The 22,062-nt window shown below is 38.4% G+C and overlaps 1 protein-coding gene across 1 annotated transcript in view; it reads left to right on the top strand.

The window, feature by feature from the left end:
* The window catches only part of ARHGAP15 (Rho GTPase activating protein 15), a 331,328-nt gene that overhangs the window by 58,369 nt on the left and 250,897 nt on the right, over positions 1 to 22,062 (top strand). Inside the window, exon 7 of the mRNA XM_027749003.2 lies at positions 3,276 to 3,365. Within this exon, the coding sequence (XP_027604804.1) occupies positions 3,276 to 3,365 (90 nt within the window). The remainder of the gene's footprint in view (positions 1 to 3,275; positions 3,366 to 22,062) is intronic.

The following is a 22,062-nucleotide window of genomic DNA, read 5'->3' on the forward strand; positions in this document are numbered from 1 at the left end:
CATCCCATGTAACTGAATCATTAGCTTTTGCTGCTGCCTTGATCATTGGTGGTCCTGGCTTTGATACCCTTTTTTTTTTTTTTTTTACATTCCCATGAATATGACTTGCTTTTTATTTTAAATTAAGGACATTGTGATCTAAACGACTCACAGCTCCCTTCTTCCTTACCAGCATTAAATTCTATCATCAGTTTGTCTTTCTGACCAAGGAGAAGTAGTCTGTTTATTCCCTGAGATAGTTTATGCAACAGAGGTTATTTTAACCTCGGGTTATTAGCCCATCTGCAAAGTAATTTAGCGAGTGAAAATGCTGCTGAAATCCATATTCATGTTTAGGAAGATTTCATCGTAGCAGACACTTGTATCAATTTACAGCATAACCCCCTCCAACAACATTGATATAACATAATTGCTCTGACTGCAAAACACAAAGCAAGGACGTGGAGTGCTCAGGCTTTCCAGTCACCTCAGCTTACTCTCTCCCAGTGACTCTGGGTGATGCATAAACTGGGAAGCCAGCTATGTGTAAAAGGACATTGTTTAGGCCAGACTGAATTTCCAGGCAGTTTTCCTGGAGTTCTGATGGATTTAAGTGGGGCTTTCCATTGCATAGAGCCCCCCAGGGGTGCAGCAGAAGGTGATGGAGAGTTTCAGGCTTGATGGATCTGAATGGTTTGGCATGTAGTTTTCATCAGAATCTTCACATTCTAATCCATACCCATGAGTCCCCCATGGTGTTCACAGACACCTGATATGCTGTCGTGGTCAGAATTGATAAATTCTCTAAAGAAAAAGTTTTCATAGAATCATAGAATGGTTTTGGTTGAAAGGGACCTTAAAGATCATCTTGTTCTCCTCCCCTGCCATGGACAGGGACACTTCCATTAGATCACGTTGCTCAATTCATATTTCTTTCCCCTAGAGAAAAAGAGACTGAATCAAGTAATTATTGCACACAGCAAAAGTATGTTCAGCTTTCCACAAGCCTGCATCTCATCCTTTCTGGAAAGGGAGATGTACATGCTTGTACTTTTCTTCTGCCTGTTACAAAATCAGAGCTGTAAACAAGCTCCAGAGTACTGCAACAGTGATAAAATTAAACTGTGTGTGCACTGGCTGCATGGAAGAGCCCAAGTTCTGCTGTTGCACACATTTTTGCATGATCATAGAAATTAGAGGTGATAAAATCCTATAGACTTCACTATTTCATCTCCCTGAAAAACTTCTCTAGGCCGTCCAATGTGTTTTGTCGCTTCAGTGTTCCATGACAGCTTTCCTGGGAAAAATGTTCTGTAGCCCAGTAACCCTCCCTATCAAAAAACTATTTCTCTTTCTTTGCCTACATGTTAATCTCTTCTTTTAATCTCATTGTGTGTCTCCAAAATTTCTCAACTCTTTCTGCTGGTGGAATAAAGCTACCCTTCTTTGTTAAAGTATTTTCAGACTCAAGTTATCCTTCTGGGTAATTTTTTTCTTTCAAAGAAAGAAGGATTACCCATTTTGACAAGCTGGTGTTTTGTGTTCATGATGGGTTGCAGAGCTGCCTCTGTGGTGCAGACATGGACATTCATGGAGTCCTGGAGAGGATCTAGTCCAAGGAGGCCCCATAGCCCTATTTATAAAACTATAGTACTGGAACACTGAAAATTAATTTATTTCCTCCACAATTTGAATATTTTTTTGTATTAATATATTGATGTTTGGGGATTTTTTCCCCAACTTTTGTAATTTTTGCCCTGGAAATACTTGCTGACTAAATTTCACAACATCTTTGTAAAATCAAGTCTCAATACTGCTGTTTTGATCTGTTATTAAAAAATCAGAAAGATTAAGCTCTTGTCAGAGGCCAGGCAGGAAATTTGAGGCAGAGTTGGGGAAAAAAATTCCAAACTCTACTCTTCCAGTAGTTTAGCCACAAGAACGTCCTTCTGTTTTGAACAGCATATTTCTTCTATTAAAAAAATTAATAATAATTTAAAAAAAAAAAGGAACAAAGACACACAGGACTGTCAGTTTTAGTGGAGCTGATCCTTCATGGTTTTATGGTTTGGCAAATGGAGAACGTAATTACCACTCCAACACTGAAAACTTCCAGACTCTGCCTGCAAATCACTTGAGCAGGATCTCTTACTCTGCTCCTTTTAACCTAAAGAAGTTCTTTTCCTCCCATCTCAAAGACATCCTGGAGAACACATACATTTTAGCCTTTAATAACAAGATCAGAGAAATTCAGTGAGCAATCTTTGGAAAACTGAGTCTGTGGGTGATGCTGGACTGGCCATTGCTAAATTCCATTAAGTCTGTTTTCTGTATCACTAATGTTATTTTTAAGGTAACTGTGGTTTAAGAGCAGCAGAGAAAAAAAGATGCATTAAGCTAATTAGTTATGTGGGTATTACTCCACCTCTTACCCAAAAGGGACTTATTAGTGCTTTGCACTGTTAGCAGTAACATTTTTATTGTTGAGTGGGATGTGCAGCAACCCAATCCACAAAGGCTACTCTAACCTACATGGGCTTTGCCAGAATTGCTGCACAGGCAGAGCCCCTGGAGAAGGAGCTTCGATGGCAAATGAGGATTACTGTGCTTTACACCAACTCTCAGCAATGTAAATGATGCAGGCAAACAAATCTGCTCTTTGAATTACTTGCATCCATACGGAGGAGCTGGGGAGGCAGAGCTGTGTCACCCTGGGATGCGTGGACTGACACTGAGAAGTATCAGCCCTCGTGTTGAGCTCTTTCTGGGTGTCACACATGCCCTCGAAGACTTTTCTTCTTTTTTTAGGAGCTAGAAATGATAATTTATTTGGAGAAAGGAGATGGCTTGTCTTAGAGATACGATGTATGTTCCTGCCTAATTTCTGTCCTTTCCAGTTGCATCACTTTAAATTTGCATTTGGAAAACCCACAAAATTTTTCCTTTAAACCCAATGGCTTCTCAAGAGGTTTGGCAAAGTAAGCATTGAAAATAGCTGGTCAATGTGTATGCATTTGTGTTTTGATCTGTTATGTTATATTGAACTAGTTTTTTAAACTAATTATTTTAAAAATTGTGTATCTAGTATAAGAACCTTATTTCTGAGTTAAGACTCTTCAGGAGTGGTTATTTAATAATAACAAGGAATAATGAACTCTTTTCAGCTATATCAGCAGCTGTGCTACAGCAACCTGTCACTAGAACTTGTTCTATTCTTGTTTAATCTGATAATTGACTTTAATCTGATAAAGTCAAGTCATATTCATGGTTGATTTTTACCTTTTTTTCCTTTTCAGAAACCGGGATACAAACCTGAGAGTGTGGATCTGTGTGGTGCTCGCATTGAATGGACCTCAGAGAAATCCAGCAGAAAGAATGTCTTTCAGGTAAGAGGCAAAGCATTCCATTGCTCATTTGAGTGTGTACTCTGCGAAGAGGTAGGTTTTATTTCCTTGGTTTTAATAACTAGAGCCTGATTTAATACAGCGTTTTTCTTGCCAGTACAGGAGTGTAACACTTTATCCAGCATCGGTTTACTATTTTTCTAAGAGAAGGATTTCTGATGACTGAGTCTCCTAAACACTTGAGAACCTGTTGATTTATTGATTAATGCTCTATATTCAATTTGTTTTTAAAACTTAGTAGGTAATTGCTTTGGGTTCAGGCCTAGAATCTTGACCTAAAGGGCTTCCATAAACACAACTTCTTCAAACTGCTTATACAAGCATTGCTCCAACGCAGTGCGGTTACTCTGTTTGTTTTTATTGCTGTTCAGGGTCCTCAGACGGTGATGACCCAGGTTCACTTCTGCCAGGGGAGGGGAGGATTTTAAAAGCTTGCCTCTGTCAGGGCCAGCATAGGAGGACATGTATTTCTCATAAGACTATTCTTCATTGATGGAAAATAATATTATTTAACTCCTTCACCTAAATCCCATTGAATTGGAAGGGAGGATCAAGGCCCAAGGAGATGAAAGGAGGAGGAAAGCGTTACTGCAAGGTTAACATTCCAGGATCTAGGGGTAAAATAGTTTATTGCAACATCTTCAGGTTTTGGACATAATCCAGCTTCCATGAACATCAGTAGAAAGCATTTGTTGTTTTTTTCTTTTTCACTAAATGTTGCATCAAGCCACATCAAAATATTATTTTCTATGAACTGAGTTGTTTCCCAGAGTTCTGACATTGAAAATTTTTAACAATACAAACAACAAAGGGGGGGAAGATGCAGAAAGGAACATGTCAGGGTCAAGATACTCTTAGTTACCAGATAGTCCTTTGGCATCATTGCTAATAAAACATGCTGGAGGAACCAACTCTGTCTGGGTCTGGGATTTAAGAAAAAAAACCATTACACACAAAACCCCCCCAAGGGTCTGTACGTGGCTTCTTGAAAAGAAACCTCTCTGGGTCAACTGGGTGTTACAGAGGCTTTTTTAAGGTTTATTTTTCTAGACATCTTTCTAAAGCACATGCAATATTTAGAAATATTCCTCCTCCCCAAGACAGTGAGACTTATGCTTCTATACCCTCCACATCCTTCAGGTTGTCTTGAGACAACACTTGGAGCTTTGTCATTTCCTAGGTATTTTTAGAATAAATATTTTGGTTTTGCTGTCAATCTTCAGCTTTTTCACTTGGAATGTGATTAAGTATAACCTTAGCCTTCACTCCTGCAACCCCCTGAGCACACTGACAGGTCTTCTGAGCTTCTAGGGTTTATTTCTCATTTTGCAGTAAGCAAAATTCCTGTTTGGAAATGCATATCAGAGTGGTGATTCACTGCAGCTAATACATTTCCAGTGCAAAGACAAGCGAAGCTCTGCTATTGATTTCCCAAACTGGTGGTACGAGGGCTCTGCAAAGCATTTTCTTCTCACTTCTGTTCGTGTGAGGTGTAACTCCACTGAATCAGAATAATGTGAGAAAGGAAACTCATGCACTACTGCTTGAACCCATTAAAATGTGTCTTCATCAAGCCAATAAGTGAGTGGGAGAGACATTAAGAAGTAAAAGCATGGGAGGAAGGACATATGTTAAGACACATTTTGAAAAGGGATGGAGCATTGTTTAGACAGAGAGCTACAAGAAGATTGTGCCAGATGGTAAGAGCGAAAGAGGAGAAGGCTTTGGCACCAGTAGTGGTGACATTTTGGGAAAGGAAGGGACTGAACGAGACTGGTGCTACATGAGCAGATAGAGTGGGAAGGGGACTAGAGAGAGAGAGAGAGAAGATTTGTGAGATAGTCTGGAGGGAATCCAAGACGAGTTCGAAAGCGGAGAGGTCAGTTTGTACCTGGATGCTGAATATTTCAGGCAACACATCAGATGATCTACTTACCCCTAGTGGGTGGGAATAAGATTGATAATATATGTCTACTTATTCATAGATTTGTTCAAATGAAGAGAACATGGGTGATTTTTCTTAATCTTTCTTTTTATTTTTTTTGCGACCTAAATATAGATGCATTGCATTGGTATTTGATTAAATGCATTAGCTGCTTAACTCTGAAATGATCACAAATAAGTTTGTTTATATCTTCAAAGCATAGTTGGTGGGGTTTTGTTTCATTACTTTCTGACTAATAAAACCTTCTTTCCTGATTCAAACAGAGCAATGGTGGCTTTCTGCTAATGTGTTGTATTAGGAGTAGGTGCAGAATTTTGAGTTTGATTTAGCCAGGGTGCTCAATTTGAGTTCATGAATTATAGATTAGAAATGGAAAATGACTACTGAAATTTTGGTTTGAAGAAAATAAGGAAATCTTGAATTTAAAATCTAACCCTATGACAGTTAATGGATGGTAACAAGGAGATGGAGCTTAGGAGAATCATAAAGAAAACTAATTGGAAACATGATCGATGCGGGGGGGGGGGGGAAGAAAGAGGAAACTGCAAGTAAATGATATTCAGGCAGGAAGATTTGGGTTTCTGGTCTTGATCATGAGGTTTTCAGCAGCGTTACTCCCCTCCTTTTAATTGAGCTACTCCCAGTTTAACAGGATAAGTCTGATCTGTCTCACACTATCCAGTTTGTGCAATCTATTTCTGTTCTTGATGAACATATTATGTGGGGTATTTTTTTTCTCAACTTCTCTTTAATAGTACCTGAAAATGTGTACATCTTATAATATGCAACCTTCTGATTTCCCTTCATTTATTTTCTTGATGATATATCTGGCACCAAGGAAAAGACCTGGTTAGAAACAGCTTCACATGATGTAGGGAAAGGTAGCAGTTTGCAGTGAGATTCTGTGCTGTTTGTTCTTGCTGGTGAGTGACGTGATACACTAGGTCTTCATCGGAGGAGTGGTGAATAAAAGAAGATTTATGTTCAAATCACATGCTTTAAATACTTCTGCTAAGTGCTAGTTTGCTCTTTGGTGTTTAGCCTGAAATTTAAAGCACTGAGGATTAAAAGGATTACAACATAATCTTAAATAATCCTAAGTGTCATTTACAGAGAGATGGTTGTAATAACTAAATAAAACCATGTTAAGGGATGGCAGTGTTGTCAGTCAGCAACTGGAACAGCAACAGCGCCTATGTCACTCTGTCATTTTCTTCTTGCCTTTTTTTGGCTTAGTTTGATGTTGGGTAGGTGCATTTTGATGTGGGTTATCAAAAAGGAAAATAACTTAATGGGCTGCTTTTCAATGAGTACTGATATGTCTGTTGAGACACCACTAACTAGGCTAATTTGCAGATTTTTTTTTAATGTTCCATATGTTCTACTTCTAGTAAACTTTTCAACCAGATCTTATTCTTTCCCATTTTACTCAACCTCCACTCAAATCAAGCAGCTTTTTAATTTCAAATTCAGCCCAGACACTGTGGAAGATATGCTCTCAACCTCTGAATTTATAGTTCTGGAGCTTCATTAGCAAAAAGTTTTGTGGTTGTACCCTGTTTCCTTGAAGAGGTTTTGGAAGATTTCTCTCAGATCATTTAAGAAAGAAAAGGAAAAATAGTAGAGAGGTGAAAAGTGCAAAAAAGGTCACGTGGAACATATTTCTTACTCGCTGAAGCTGCTTTGTTCTCTTAATTACACTTTTCATTTAACCAACAGACATTTTTTGGTTTCTTTAGTCATATTTTTTCCCTATTTACCAAGTTCATTTTTTAGGATGGTTTCATATGAGAATTTCTGGAGTTCTATGGCTGGGCTCTTGCCACGGATCTGGTGTGATACTGCTTTTTGTTTCAATGCACTGCAGCTGGAAGGGGTTACTCATTCACATGCAACTAAGAAGTATAAGTGTATTTTACAAATAGAGAAAGCTGGGTAAGACCTACAGTATTTCAACAGTGAGACAGCTGAAAGTACAACTGCACCTATGTGTAATATGAAAGAATTTATCTTGCAGCTGTTTCATATATAATAACATTTATGGCACTGATCTGGGGTAACTCCCTTGTCCTTGAAGCTGTCCAGCTTTGTCCAAGCGCATAATCTGAATGATAAGCTATTTTGTTCTACATACTGTAGGATCAGGATAGTATCTGGATGCCTCCCAGGAATGGTTTAAGTCCCAGCTTTTTGCCATGGGAGGGATCATTTTTGTTTCCATGATCTCTCTAGAGGAAGGACTGAGTGTGCGATGTGGAGGGGCTTGGGTTGGGACTGGTATTTGGATTCCTTTGTGTGTTTTTAAATATAAATGCTGCATAGATGAGACAAATCTGAAAAAGCCACCTTGCAGTCATGAATGTGAATCTTCTGGTGGTCCTTAGCAGCAGCTAGAGTATATTGTGTTAGATAGACCTGTCGTGATTTTAAAACACCTGTACAGAATTTTTTCTACTTCTGGACATTACTGCTGTGATTGTGGTTTAATTTTGATCCTAGGAACCTGAATGTATTATTACCTAATTAAAAGACTTGGCCACATCACCCAGTTATTAGGTGGTGTCAGCCAGAGGTTCTTTAAATAATAAACTTATAATTAGTTTTTTAAAAAAATAGCTCAAGAAATCGTCTTCATCGTCTTCAAAAGAAGTGTGACCAGCAGGTCGAGGGAGGTGATTTTCCTCCTCTGCTTTGCTCTGGTGAGACCCCACTTTGAGCACTGTATCCAGCTCTGGTGTGCCCAGCATAAGGACATGGACCTGCTGGAGCAAGTCCCCAGGAGGCCACAAAGATGCTCCGAGGGCTGGAGTCCCTCTGCTCTGGAGCCAGGCTGGGAGAGCTGGGGGTGTTCAGCCAGAGAAGAGAAGGCTCCAGAGAGACCTGAGAACCATTTCCAGTGCCTAAAGGGGCTCCAGGAGAGCAGGAGAGGGACTTTGGACAAGAACCTGCAGTCACAGGACAATGGGAAATGGCTTCACACTGAGAGCAGGGTTAGATGGGATACTGGGAAGGAATTGTTGGCTGCAGAGGCAGTGAGGTCCTGGCACAGGTTGTCTGGAGAAGCTGTGGCTACCCCATCCCTGGAAGTGTCCAAGGCCAGGTCGGACGGGGCTTGGAGCAACCTGGGCTAGTGAAAGGTATCCCTGCCCATGACAAAGAGGGTGGAACATCATCTCTAAGATCCCTTCCAACCCAAACCGTTCTGTGATTTTTACACAAGTACTCTGTTTTTATTGATGTGAGAGACCTTGAACACAACAGTGTGGAATGGCCTCTCAGTTCTGTTTCTAGTTCTCTCTCCTAGTTGTCTCGTCAATGACCTAACTAGCAAAGCTCTTGCCAAAATATTTAGTAAAACCTAATCCATGGATGCAGAAAATCTTTTGACCTCTCCATATATCTGCTATGTTCTTTTGTAACCTAAATACAACAAACCTGTGAATGCATTTTTTAAAATTCTCTTTTCTTTATTCTTAATTTCTTTAGTTTTAAATGCCACATAAGATTTATTGTATTTTACAGGAACACATATAAAATCCAGAATCAGAACTTTAGAAGGTCGACACTTTAAATTGTAGACAACATTATATTGATTCCAGGGTTCTGGGACCTGACTCTTCTTCTCCTTTTATGATATGTAGTTCTGTGGACATTTTTGGAATCACTTCAGATTGGTTTCGGTTGAAAAATAGGTTCTTTATTAATTACCCTATTATCTTTTTTTTTTCTTTTAAACCAGAAGTTATGAATAAAACTATGCTTTCTGTAGTTCATTGCCTTACTCAATCACCAAATTTTCTGAGCTTTTAAGCATACAGATCACAACCTTTGCTTCTGGAATCTGCTGTTGTAGCAGTAGTGGTCCTCATATGCAAAATCAGGCAGGATTTTACGCAAGTAATAGCAGTAGAGGTTTGTTTCCATTATTTGTATGCAGATTTTTTATTGGTTAAAACAAACAAAAAAAAAATAGCAAGAGTACATAGTGTAAGAAGAAAAACATCCTTGATTGTGGGGAAAGTTTTGCAGAAAAGAGAAAATTACAGACAACATGAATTTTAAATATTATGCAGTTGAGAACTCACTTTGTCTTCTAAAGACATCAATATGACATTTGAAGGTGATAAAGACAGACATTTAGAGATCTTTGGTAATTTTATTTTGTTATTATTTAATTTTTCGAGTATGAAAAAGGCAGATTTAATTGTAATCACTTCACCTGTGTTGATGGTAAACATCTCAAGCTGATCTTGAGACCAAAGGAGGTGTTGAGGTATCCCTGGTTATTAAAGAACACAACAGGCAGAAGCACTGAGAAAACAAAAGATCCTCATCTAATCCATAATAAGCAAGAGCCTGGTAACTAAGACACTCATGTAAGTTATGGAAAATACATTTTCACCCTTGTTTCAGAAGCATTGGGTGAACAATGGTCAGGCTTTGACCATCCTGGGGGAACAAGTGTTTTTGCCTTCCCTCACCACCGTTTCACTCTTAGCGTTGATGATATTCATGTTAGCCCAAAGAGGGTATATGGAAAATGAACTGAAATTCAGGTTGTTCAGTAAACAAGGGCAAAAAAATGCTTAATGTGATTCATTTTCTAAGGAAAGTCAGGTAGTAAAGCCAGTCTTCCCTCCAAAAAGTGTGATTGAGAAAGAGACTCCTGTCCTTACAAGCAGTGACAGAAAAGCTTTACACCCAAGGACAGGAACATACCAAGAGTAAGGCCATGGATTTCATGTGTATGAAATACTTTATGGAAAATGATAAAACTTTTTTATAGTATATACCAACATTTTTGTCCTTTATGTTTCAAATCATACACAGTTTGAAAATAGATAAGGTATCAGTAGGAAGACACCTGACTGACAATGGTGTACATTTAAAGGGTTTGGGAAACTGAAGCTTCAGCCTCTGTATTAGAATCTCAAGGAACCTCTCTGTCTATTTAACCTCTTCAAAAGGAATTTCAAGGTTTCAAGGCAGAGCAACTTTATTCATAAAAATGACAAACTTAGTAGTTAAGATAAAACTGCCTCAAAGTTATAGGTAATCCGTTTCTCTGACTTTCTGTGGTTTCTGTGTCTGCTTTGGGGTAACAAAACAGTCATGGCAGGAAAGCTTTTTGTTTTGCGACTATAAATTATGACAGTAGTAGTTTTCATTATTATTAAATAAAAAAATAGCAATTTTTAAAATAATGTAAAAAAAGATTACTTTTCAGAAACAGTGGAGTACACTCCTAATAAGTAGCATTTTGTCATGCACAGCTTCTTGAAGGAAGATTCAAAATTCTCAGTAAAACTTTGGTTGATTTGTAGCTAAATATGACCTTAGCTAGACAGTTCCATTTTTTTTCCAATTATTGTCTATAAAAAAAATATTTATAAACAAAAATATCTCAAGAAGTGTAACTTCAACAACTCATGGAGGTCTTGGAAAGGCTTGAAAGTCTGATTGAAGCAAGAGCTGCTCTGGGCAGGGTGCTGTGGTGATGCTGCCTGTGGCACTGCATATGCCCTCTGCTGTGGTACCCACTGCAGGTCGTGACACATTGGGGCAACCAGCTCCTAAAACCCACCACAGCCTGGGGTCTCACTAAATCCCTGCTCTGGGCAGGGTGCTGTGGTGATGCTGCCTGTGGCACTGCATATGCCCTCTGCTGTGGTACCCACTGCAGGTCGTGACACATTGGGGCAACCAGCCCCTAAAACCCACCACAGCCTGGGGTCTCACTAAATCCCTGAGAACTCCAAAATCCAATTGAAAAGTGAGCCTAAATTTCCTGTGAAAATCAGGCTGATTTAAAAAATGCACAACCCATATTCCCCAGATCTGACACTACGTGTACATAGAGGTCTGCCTGCTAAAAATGATTGTTATAATAACTCACCACACTTTTTTGAGAGCCCATCTTCTGTTGGATGGTGGTGCTGATCCATAAGTGACTGTGGTAGGTACAAGTGTCTGTGTGTGCTCATATACATGTGCTTCTCAAGAAATTATATGAATCTCTTAGCCTGTGACAGCCACGCTGCAGCTTTCAGAAGTGCAGATGTTATTTGTCCATCAGAAAAGAAAATATTTATTTCGAGCCACAGGCATTTTTCCTCATTGCAGAAGTAAAACATAACAGCAGTTAATGCTTAATGTGCGTGTGACATAATTTTGTCAGGGACAGCAGCACGGCTGAGCACAAGGACCTGGGCAAACATGTGAGTGCAGAAGAAGCACCTTGTACCTTGTATAACACCAACCCTTATGAGAAATCAATCCAGGCATTTGTTTTTCAGCTTGTTTTTCCCGTTGTTTTTCAGCTGAATTCATGGAGGGTCGGATAGTTGGGGGGGGTTGTGATATTATTTTGTTTTACAGCTGAGGGAGTGAGCGGCGTTTTGCAGCTCGAAATGGCAGTGGGCTGCAGCCTCTTGCTGCATTATTCATAAACATATTGCTGCCATCTCGTGGGCAGCAAACGAGCCGGCGGGGCGGGCAGGGATGGGCAGGGATGCAGGAAGGGATGGGCAGGGATGCGGGCAGGGAGGGGAAGAGATTTAGGAAGGGATGCGGGCAGTCTGCGTCTGGTGCCACCAGGGCTCTGCCCTTCCCCAGGGACCACCAGCTCTTCAGGGAACAGGGTGCAGGTCACTCTGCCCCCAATATCACGACGCTGATCATTTTTTTAACATTTTTCAGCCAAAATCAGTGCCTGGCTGAGCAGTTCATGCTATTAACTGCTCTAGTGGAATGTGTCCCTACCCATGGCAGGGGGCTTGGACTAGGTGACCTTTAAAAGTCCCTCCCAACCCAAACCATTCTATAATTAATGTTTATTTTAGTTAGCTGCTGAATGAACTAATATCTTTTTTATTATTATTTTTAGGAAGAATAATAGTTCTATAAACCTGTGTTTTCTAAATTATGCATGTGGTAGTAGTTTTAAGTGTCAAAATGATGACTATATTTTGATCAGCTGATAGGAAAGGTAAATAGCTTCTTAAGGACAAGTTGGCTCAAGATAAAACATGTAATGCGAATTATTGTTACAGATAACCACTAAAAGTGAACTTGATAAAGCCCCTCTAATGTGACCAAAGGCTTTGGTGCTGTGTTTTGTGCATTTATAACATGAAGAAAATGATATTTTCCTAGTCCTGGCAATCAACAACTGAAAAGAAAATGTAGAAATGAGAAAGGAGCCTGGATTTCCTGATTCTTTAGTACTTTAAGGTTTGGTACTTCTCCTGAGTGAAGACAGTTAAATTAATTTAAAAGCATTATAATTTTTGCATGGGTTTTTTAACTTCTTAATGTAAGTTAATATTAAAAAAAAAATGTTTTGATATGTGCCCAAACACTGCACACGTTCCCTTAATTTATCAAACTCTTGGGAAAAAAAAAAAATAACAAAGAGAAAAATGAATCGTAAATGAACTCACTCAGAGATAATCAAATCTGACTTGTTTACATGTTTGGTGCTGGTATTTCTGTATTCAGCCACTACATTTTTTAAAATCTTGGCGAAGTCACTTGACTCCATTTTTTTGTGTTTCTCTTTAATGACTGAGGCAGATATTTGGAGTTGGCTGGGCACGGGGAGCCTTGGCTGTCCTCTCTCTGAATTTGTGTGCCAGACGAGATGCTTGGGATCCACATTTTTTGGGTAGGAGTGATTTCTTTGGGGAGAGGATATTTTTGGATGCTTCAAGGTGTTAAACGGACAATAGGAGGCAATTTAAATGTGAGGGGAGAAGTGGAAACAGGGACCTGCCCTCTCTTTTAGATGCTACACCTCTGGTGTTCAGCAGAGCAGGAATTCCTAAACTGTGATTCATGGACCACTAATGGGATGAGGAGAGTTATTGAAATGGTAATGCAAACCCAGTCAGCCTGAGAAGACATTTAAGGTAGTTCCCAGATGGTACAAATAAAAGGAAAACCCACAAGAAGAGTCACCACAAGGGACCCTGACTTTTCAGACCTCCTCCTGAAGTTTATTGATTTTGAGATGTGCCTCCAATTGATCCCAATTATAGAGTATTTTCATATGGATTATGGGAGTTGTTAAAAATTTGAGCATGAGTTCATGGGCTGGATTTCTTGAATTCTAGAGTGTTGGGGATTTTCATTAATATTAGTGGGTTTATTATTTGGGAGGGGGGGAGTTATTAATTTTATTTTTTTCCTTTCCTAACCTTTTCTCTGATTTGGGGTAAATAAATTCCTAGGAATTTAATGCCATTACATCTGCAATTGCGTCTGTAAAACATGACGATCCAAGAAGTTTAGCAAACATTTTCTTTGGCAAACAAAGTTGCAAAGAGGGGATGTGGTTTGCTTACCATTTCATTTAGAAACAGAGTATTGAACTTCAGTTATCAGATGATTTAAATGCTTAAAATTCACAGCACATCAGCCACCCTCCATTTGTATTTTTGTCCCTATAATAGTCACAATTGTTACAAATGCAGCATTATTTAAAATTTTAACATGCTTAAAACCTAGAACATGTATAGGCCTCCTGCAGTCAGAGTTTGCAGGTAAAATTTCACAGATTGAACTTTAAACTAAGTTTTCAGGAGGGAAAGTGTGCATTTATATAAGTGAATATTTGCACGAGAGCACATTTTAATTTAGGAAAATGATAGGCAATTATTATGATTCCCTTAAGTAATAAGAATTATTATTATTTTTTATTGTTTTTACATAATCATCACTAGGTGGAGGCATACTTTACATATTCTATTGAACATGTCATCTGTTGTGGACTGAGATGAATTGCACTGATACTGCGGAATTAAGTGAATGATGCGATTTTTACCCCGAGCTGTTGAAATAACCTGTTACCACCAAATGCCCAACTCTCAGGCAGACTAAGCAGACTTGTGCTTTGACCACCACTACTGCTGAAAAACAATTAAAACTGAATATTTTTGAATCACATGCTGTCAGAGATGTCTTGAATTAATTCAGAAACATTGTTAACGCCTGGCGAAGTTAAAAGGGGGAAACAAAGCAGGTGTCACAGAGCAAGAGTTTGAAAGAACAAATATCTATTTTGATATCCCATCCTACAGTACTTAAATCAATATATGATGAATGGCTTGGGTTTTCTGTTTATTTGATTTTTTGTGGTTTTTTTTTTAGTTATGGTAGCAGAGTCCATTCCCACTCCATCCATGTTTTCTCACAGTACAGGGACACCTGCTACAGATTGTAAACATTAGATTTTGACTGAGGGTTAGAAGACCTCCCTCCATTGATGCCAATACACTAATTTCACCCCAAACTCTCCTAATTTACACCAGGGTTAGATCTTACACCTTTTTGCAAGTATATATAATCCCATGCTTATGTCTCTCTCTTTATGAGCTGATAGGGCAGAGTCTATGTGAGGTGGTCTTTGGCACAAAGGCACAGCCTTGTGTTTGAGAGGCCACAAAAGGAAACTTTTGGGTGTGAACATGGGAGTCAGAGATAAGAACTGGGTTCCTCCATGCTTTGAATACTGTTATGACTCTGCAGATTATAGTATCTACTGACCTTTATTGTAGGAGAAAGAAGGGTCATGGTGCACAGATTATAAAGCAAAAATACACTTAATTCAGTATTTATTTCCTATCTTTTCAGGTAAGATGCTTCTAAACATGTTGAGCGGGGTAAATACATTTTTACATCTCTTTCATTTTAGTATAACTAAGAGAATGGAGTCAGGATTTCTGAGAGAGGTTTCCCGAGAGTTGCAGTTTCTTAACCCCAAACTTGCATAATGGATATTGTTGTGACCTGGAGCTTTGTTACCTGACTTGGGGTGCTCTGTCCCTGCTGGGGCTGGGCTTCTTCATCCTCTGGGGCAGAATCAACTGATTATACCCTAGAACAGACACCCTTCCATGAAATATATACCTGTCTACAGATAGGATTTTAAAACTACTGTAATGGAGCTGAAATATGCCCCCCCATGTGTTTGGTTTGTTGTTTGTTTTTTTTGTCTCCCTGTATACTCTTTTATTTTTTTTTTTAATGATTTGGAATCACACTTTTAATAATTATACTCACAATCTAAAATTAAATAAACATTGTGCTTAATGCTCAAAGAATTGCCAATCAGTACTGAAGAAAGTATGTCCAGCAATTTATCAGCTTGTAGAAAATAATTATAGCAATGTTTTGAAATGCATTGGTTGTAGTTTTGTTTTGATTCATAGAACGTAAATAATCAGTTTTGATTCTTCTGTTTCAAACGACTTTCTTGGAAGTAAGGCTTTTAAATAAGAGTCCCGCAAACCAAGCTGTTACTCCTGGGAAATTCTGTAGTGGTATGTTACTGGCATTTGAAAAATGCACACCTTCTGAGAAAAAACAGGAAAATTCTGTCAGACAGACTGATGGGAATTCCCAAGTTTGGAAATGCAAGTTCTGTTGGAAAACAATGGCAGCACAATTCATCTAGGGCTGCAGTTGGAGTGAAAAGGAACATGTTTTCACCATTGAATACATTTTTCTTCTTTTTTTTTTATTGTTGTCATTCTGGAAACAAATATTCTACATGATCAGTTAAAAAGTGCAAAGTAAGGAATGAGAGAGAGTAATGTGTGTTGGAACACAACATAGACTTTACCCATGTAGCAAAGTGTGAAGAAATATGGTAAAATTGAATGTAAACAAAGAAATGGGGAAAATGAACGTGGGAGTGAAGAACTGTGTAAAGGGAGTAGGAAGAATGTAATCCAATAGTAGAGATCAAAGGAAGGGAAGCCAATTTTTTCAAATATTCCATAATAACTGCAATGTAGCAAGGTAAAGGATCTGAACAAAGGGTCAGAATACCACAAATGGGAAAGGAGAAAACATTATATACAGTGAGGAGTGAGCAATTTATTATTTATTTATTTTTTTTTTTTTTAAGGCTCAATTATTATCTCCATCTCCCAGTATTTCAGGACTCTTTTATAATCACAGGCACTATTTTCACTCCCTCTCCTGCACACACACACTCTGTCTCGCTCCCCCTTCCAGGCAACACTTCTCCACTCGCGCAGATTTGAGGGGGTAGGAGGATCTCAGGGGTTCTTTGCAAGATGCTCGTTTCCCACCGCAGAGTGTGGCATTGCCAGGACTCTTCAGGGGACTCTCTGCCAGCTATCCTGAAAGGCTTGCAGAGGAGTGGGAGAAGATTTGCATACTGCCCAAGCAGGGCCAGATTTGAACCCCCCTCTCTGCTGAATACTTTGTTACTGAGTAAATAGTGCCACCAAAATCATTGCAGCTTCTGTAGTGGAGTAGGTGCTGTGCTATATCAAGCTTTTAGGGTCTGTCCCTTATTTTTTTCCTCCCCCCACTCCAAAGATGCTCCTTTTTTAATTCAAACAAAGATTTCTTTTCACCTGCATTTTTCCCCCCTCTAAATTTTACCTTTCTCTGCTCTTGTTTTCTTTTCCTTGCCCCTCTATTTTACATTTTTGTATTTTAATAACATATTTTAAGCCATTTTTTCTCCTGTTCTAGATGTGATGACAGTATATCCTGATGGAAAGATAATAATGCCCAAGGAGGTTTTCTTTTATGAATTCTGCTGGTGTTACTTTCACATGCACAAATATATCATCTTGATTTCTAGCTCTGGGTCATTTCATTGCTCTTGTATGTCTTGCTACGAGATGTTTCCTGTAATTAAAAGATTAGGTTAAATAGATTATTTGTGCTGCCCTGTCTACGTAAATGTTCTGTTTCTCTGCCTCTAGATACTGGCTTTTGTGTTTTAAGGCAATGTTTTGTACATGAAGTTGCATCATGTCTCCTTTGTCTTTAAGCTGCTGATTTATTGGTAAAAGAAGCAATCAAACGAGACATTTACTGCCATAGCCTCATAGGGTCAGTGAATTAACAAGTGCCAATAAGTTCTAAAGAAGTGTTTTAATCGTTTCTAAGGTATTTAATTAATGGACTTTCTTGGAGGAGTGGTGACTGAGCAGACATAAGGCTGATAAATATTTAATGCTTGTATCTGGGGAACTTTTTCTCCCTTTCATGTAATTTGAGGTGTTTACTAATGGAAAACAAAGCCTAAATTGTTGTGTAGCATGCAATCAATGATAAGATGCTATTAGATTTTCTAGGGGTTGGATACCTATCAGGAATTAATCTGTATGTGCTGTGATATTCTGCATTTAGAGCTGATCTTGTTTAGAGAGGATTTTGGAGTCGTGTTTCTCTGACATAGCCAGATATCTATGTTAATACTTATGGGCTATAACAAGTAACCTCTATGAACTCAATTAATTGAATATTAAGTGTGTGCATGGCTGTTTGTTTGGGCTGCCATGGTTTCAACAACTACCATTTGTAGGGAGGTAGAAAAAGAGACTCCACATCCAAACAAGCTCATTGATCTATGTGATATTCATAATACTTCATTTAAACCATGATGGTGGTAATGCCATAAGTACGCTTAAAAGTTTGAAGATTTTTTTCTACTTACCTCTTATCATAGTCTGTTTTTCTTCATCTTAGAGGAACATTTCCCTTTCTGTTATTTTGCTAATTTTTCACTCCTTACTCTTTATTAAAAAGAAAAAATTAAAAAATCAGTTGTGTCTGATCTACATTTGATGTTGTATAATTCCTCTCGCTCTTGAATTCTTGTGGTTCTACTTCCACGAAAAATAATGAATTCTTTTTTTTCCCCTTAATATTCCTACCTTAAAGAACGATGTTTGCAATACAGCAAGTGTGACTGCATTGATTAAAGACTGTTTCCTTGCTTTTCCTTGCCTGTCTGAGCTTTGTTAAGTCACGCTCTGCTGTGTGCCACGGCAAGTTTAGGAACACAGGAACTGTTGAAGAAATTGGGTCTATTTGCTGTTGCAGTTCACTAGAGCTCTGATCTGCAATGCTCAAGCACACCAGGCTCTTCCAGCTGCCTTTTACCATTGTTAGTATAGTAGTAGACTTGTTGTTAGGTTGTAAGAGTTAATTTTGTCATATTAGGAGGGAGAAGTTGCAGTATTCCAGGGCTGGAATCACAGCACTGACCAACCAGAGCTCTCACTGGTGACAGTGTGTGTGAGCAGCTCAACTCTGCTGATTTGGGGCATCACTTCTAATTAAAATGGCATGTTATTGGAGTAACAAAAATATGTTTGTATAGCATCCAGGCCTGTTGGCTACACAGAAAATGTAACTAAGAACAGGTGACAACAATTTTTTATGAATCCCCGAGCTAATAATTGGAAAAGATGGAAAATGATGGCAGCACATTGCACCCCACCTGAGCAGGGAACAGAAAGCTTCCTTAGAACTGACTGATCCTGAGTGATCAAAAAACCCCAGCAACTTCTGGAGGGGTCTGTTATTTAGAATTCTGAACACACAGATCTTTGGAAATTATGTGATGTAGAGGGCAAAATATTTATGACCAAAAAACCCTGAATTTTTCAGAAGTTTTAGTGGATATAGACTGTATACTACAGGCATGATATAGTGTATTTTATAGTGCACTTTTCCCCTTCTCTCACTTTTTAAACTCTTACTTCTACCTGCTTTTTCTTTCCCTCTCTGTATCTTTATTAATATAATTACTATTTGAAAAACTTTTATGAGCCGTATATGATGTGTCCATTTATTATCTCTGAGGATGGTTAGTGCTGGGTTTGAAGTCATCCACGTTTTCTTTCCAACTCTGCAGCATGTAGAGAAGAATGTGCTTATAATCAGTCAAGGTAAAATAATTGGAAATAGGAATAATAATATAGCAATGGGGTAAAATAATTGGAAACAGGAATAATAATACAGCAATGGCCAATGTACTTGTCAACTCGGCTGTGATGGTTTTGGTTTTCCACTTGACTCAGTGAATGTGTACACGGCCTGTGGAGGGGAGCAGTCATCTCTGAATCTGATGTTTGCAAACCTGGTAATGCAGTTATCACAAACATCGATTATATCTGCCGATGTAATTAAAAATACACATCTGCCTCTTTGAAAATGCAGCTCAGTTCTTGGGTTTTTGGTTTTAGTCTTTTAGAGACAACTGTGCCAATCGGAGCAAGTCATACAGTAACTTCGTTTAGACAAACTCTCACTGTTACTTTTTGTTCATAAATGCAGTTAACAAGTTCTTTTGTACTTCTTTGGGTGTTAATTGATGTAAACAAAGTCTGCATTTTATCTAATCCCACTGAAGCTTGTTAAAATTAGAGATGTGCCAAATTATTCCAAAGCAGGTTGTAAAGTAAGTGAACCATTAGATCCACTGGCTCACAAATGGCATAGACAATGTACGCTCTGTTTTCTTCTTTTTCAGGGACTGTTTATGTCAGAACTTTCAAATCACAGGTTTTTTTGCATCTTTAAGATTGTGTTTAGTTAATCTGTATGGCAGAAGTACAGTACAAGCAGCAGGGCTGAGCATGACTAAAGCTATTTCTGGAAAAGTCCATATATACACTCCTAATTGAGCATACCTAGCAGGCAGCTCTGTTAATTTCTATATCCTGCATTTTCTTTTTCACAGACACGTCCGTTTGTTAGCATTTTGTCTTTGTAGGAATTGTGATTTGCAAAATTGGTTATTACCCAGTGTGTTGCTTCAGAGATGGCAATCTAACATGCAACGTGCTGTGTGGGCCTCAGCTACATCTCCGGGGTGCACAGTGAGCACTAAGGCATGATTTCCATGGAAAAGTTAATGACATTGATACATCTGCATGGAACTGATGGCCTTTCTCTTCTATCCTGTTAACTAGCTCCCACACCATAGGCTATTCTCAAAGTCTGGTTGCTCAAGACTTCTGCGATTCTACTCTTATTCCACATCTTTGTCTGCTCCTTTGCCTTGTCTTTTGTAAAATTACTCTTTTCCATCTCCTGCCTCCTCTGCATACTGCAAGACTGTTGATGCTGTGCTGGTGCTGGTATAGGACAAATCCATGAGATATTGTGCCTGCACTATAAACACAAAAGTCTATGCTCCTGCTCCAGTTCTCATCCCCTTCCTGACTTGAATATCGAGTGGGTTCTCTGAAGTCTTCTGATATTTAACCATGAAGACAAGTTCAATGTGCCCAAATGTAGAGCCTGGAGAAGAGCTCTGCACTCAAATTTGGACATGTGTTAATGGTCTTGTATGAGAGTTCACTTTACTTGATTTCCATATGAACAATGCTATAGCCAGGAGAATAAAAGGGTCAGGGTTTGTTCTATACACAGTATAAGATACACAACTGGGTAATACAAATGGTAATACAAATTACAGAAGTTTATATAATAGCAAAAAAGTACCTCTCTGTCCTGTTTTGAAGTTTTGTTTCAAGTTGAAAATGATGACCAGGGATGAATATCCTATAACTGCACATTTTACAGCATCTCTAGGCAATTATTGCTAACCAGAAGTTCGATTCTTAGTTGCTAAATGTTATCTTGGGTAAAAATATTGTGTCTGTGCAGAAGGAACAGGCACTGCTACCCTCAAGATGAAGGACAGCAAATTTAGATGGCTAGTCCTAGGATTTTCCTGGACCTTGGGAACTGGCTAACTAGATATGGAAGAGCTAAGGTGCCTAATCAGAAATCAGATGCATAAACACCCTTATGGACCTAGTCAGTGGTAACTTTATTTTAGCTTAATTAGTAGGCCTTTTTTTCCAAACAAAAATGGACAATTCTTTTCTCAGGTAAAATTGAGATAATCTGGTAGTGCATGTCAGACAAGACAGATCTCAAAGATCATTATATATAGATGTTATCTTTTACAATTCTCTGTTTTTTTCTAGCTGCCAGCACCATAGTATCTAATCTTTCTAGCAAACAGGTGGCTCTTGCAGCATGCTTTACAATCAGTCAGACTTTGGCTCAGTCTAATTTGCTTAATCATATTAATTAATTACTTTTGTAAATGTCAGAAAAGTTCAGCACACATTTTACTTTTTAAAAAGATTTTTGAAGATCTTTCTAGTAAATATGAAACTTTTAAATATCTGCAGTATTTTTATTTAAATTGCATAGTTAGATTATTCATTACAAGCAAACTATTCAACTTCTTTTTTCTCAGCCTTCTTTCGCTTAGCAAATTGACTTAGATTTCTATGAACTTATTTCCTATTTTACATCAGTTTAATTAGGTGATGCCAATCAATTTCAGCCTATAACCTGTTCTCCTAGTTGCAGTGTGGCATTTTTCCATTCAACATACCCTCTGATTGGAGAAAAAAAGTGTTTAGTGGTAGGTAAACCCTAGAGACTGGAAATTATTGGGTACTGCACAGATGCCTTTATTTCTTCTATAATAAGACTTATTTTCTGAAGAGGGTTTTTTCCAAATATTGTATACCTCAAAAGTCAATTTTAGAGTAGGAAAAGGAAAAGGTCGCACGTCTCCTAAAGGTGTAACTCATATACAGGTACTGTAAACCACCTGTCTTGACCAGTGCTGTTTGTTAACCAAAATGTTAACACTATGTTCTTGATTTAATTAATAATATCAGTGAGAAGTTGAGAACAGTCACAGTACAATGTTTGATAGTTTCATGCAGTTTTTCTGCCTTTTTTGCCGTATCTGTGTTTGGATGCTATGTGGTTGTTTAGTAAGGCTTCAGGAAAGAGGTCAAAGCATAGGTCATGCTTTGAGAGACAGTTCTGAAAATCAAGATATTGAGACTATATAGAACTCTACAGTCACTAAATCATAGCAAACCTAGGTGAAATGAAGGAAAACAAATGCTCCTACCTCAA

Source organism: Pipra filicauda, unplaced genomic scaffold, assembly GCF_003945595.2.
Source record: "Pipra filicauda isolate LSUMZ 115617 unplaced genomic scaffold, ASM394559v2 scaffold47_size6085603_pilon, whole genome shotgun sequence".
NCBI lineage: Eukaryota > Metazoa > Chordata > Aves > Passeriformes > Pipridae > Pipra > Pipra filicauda.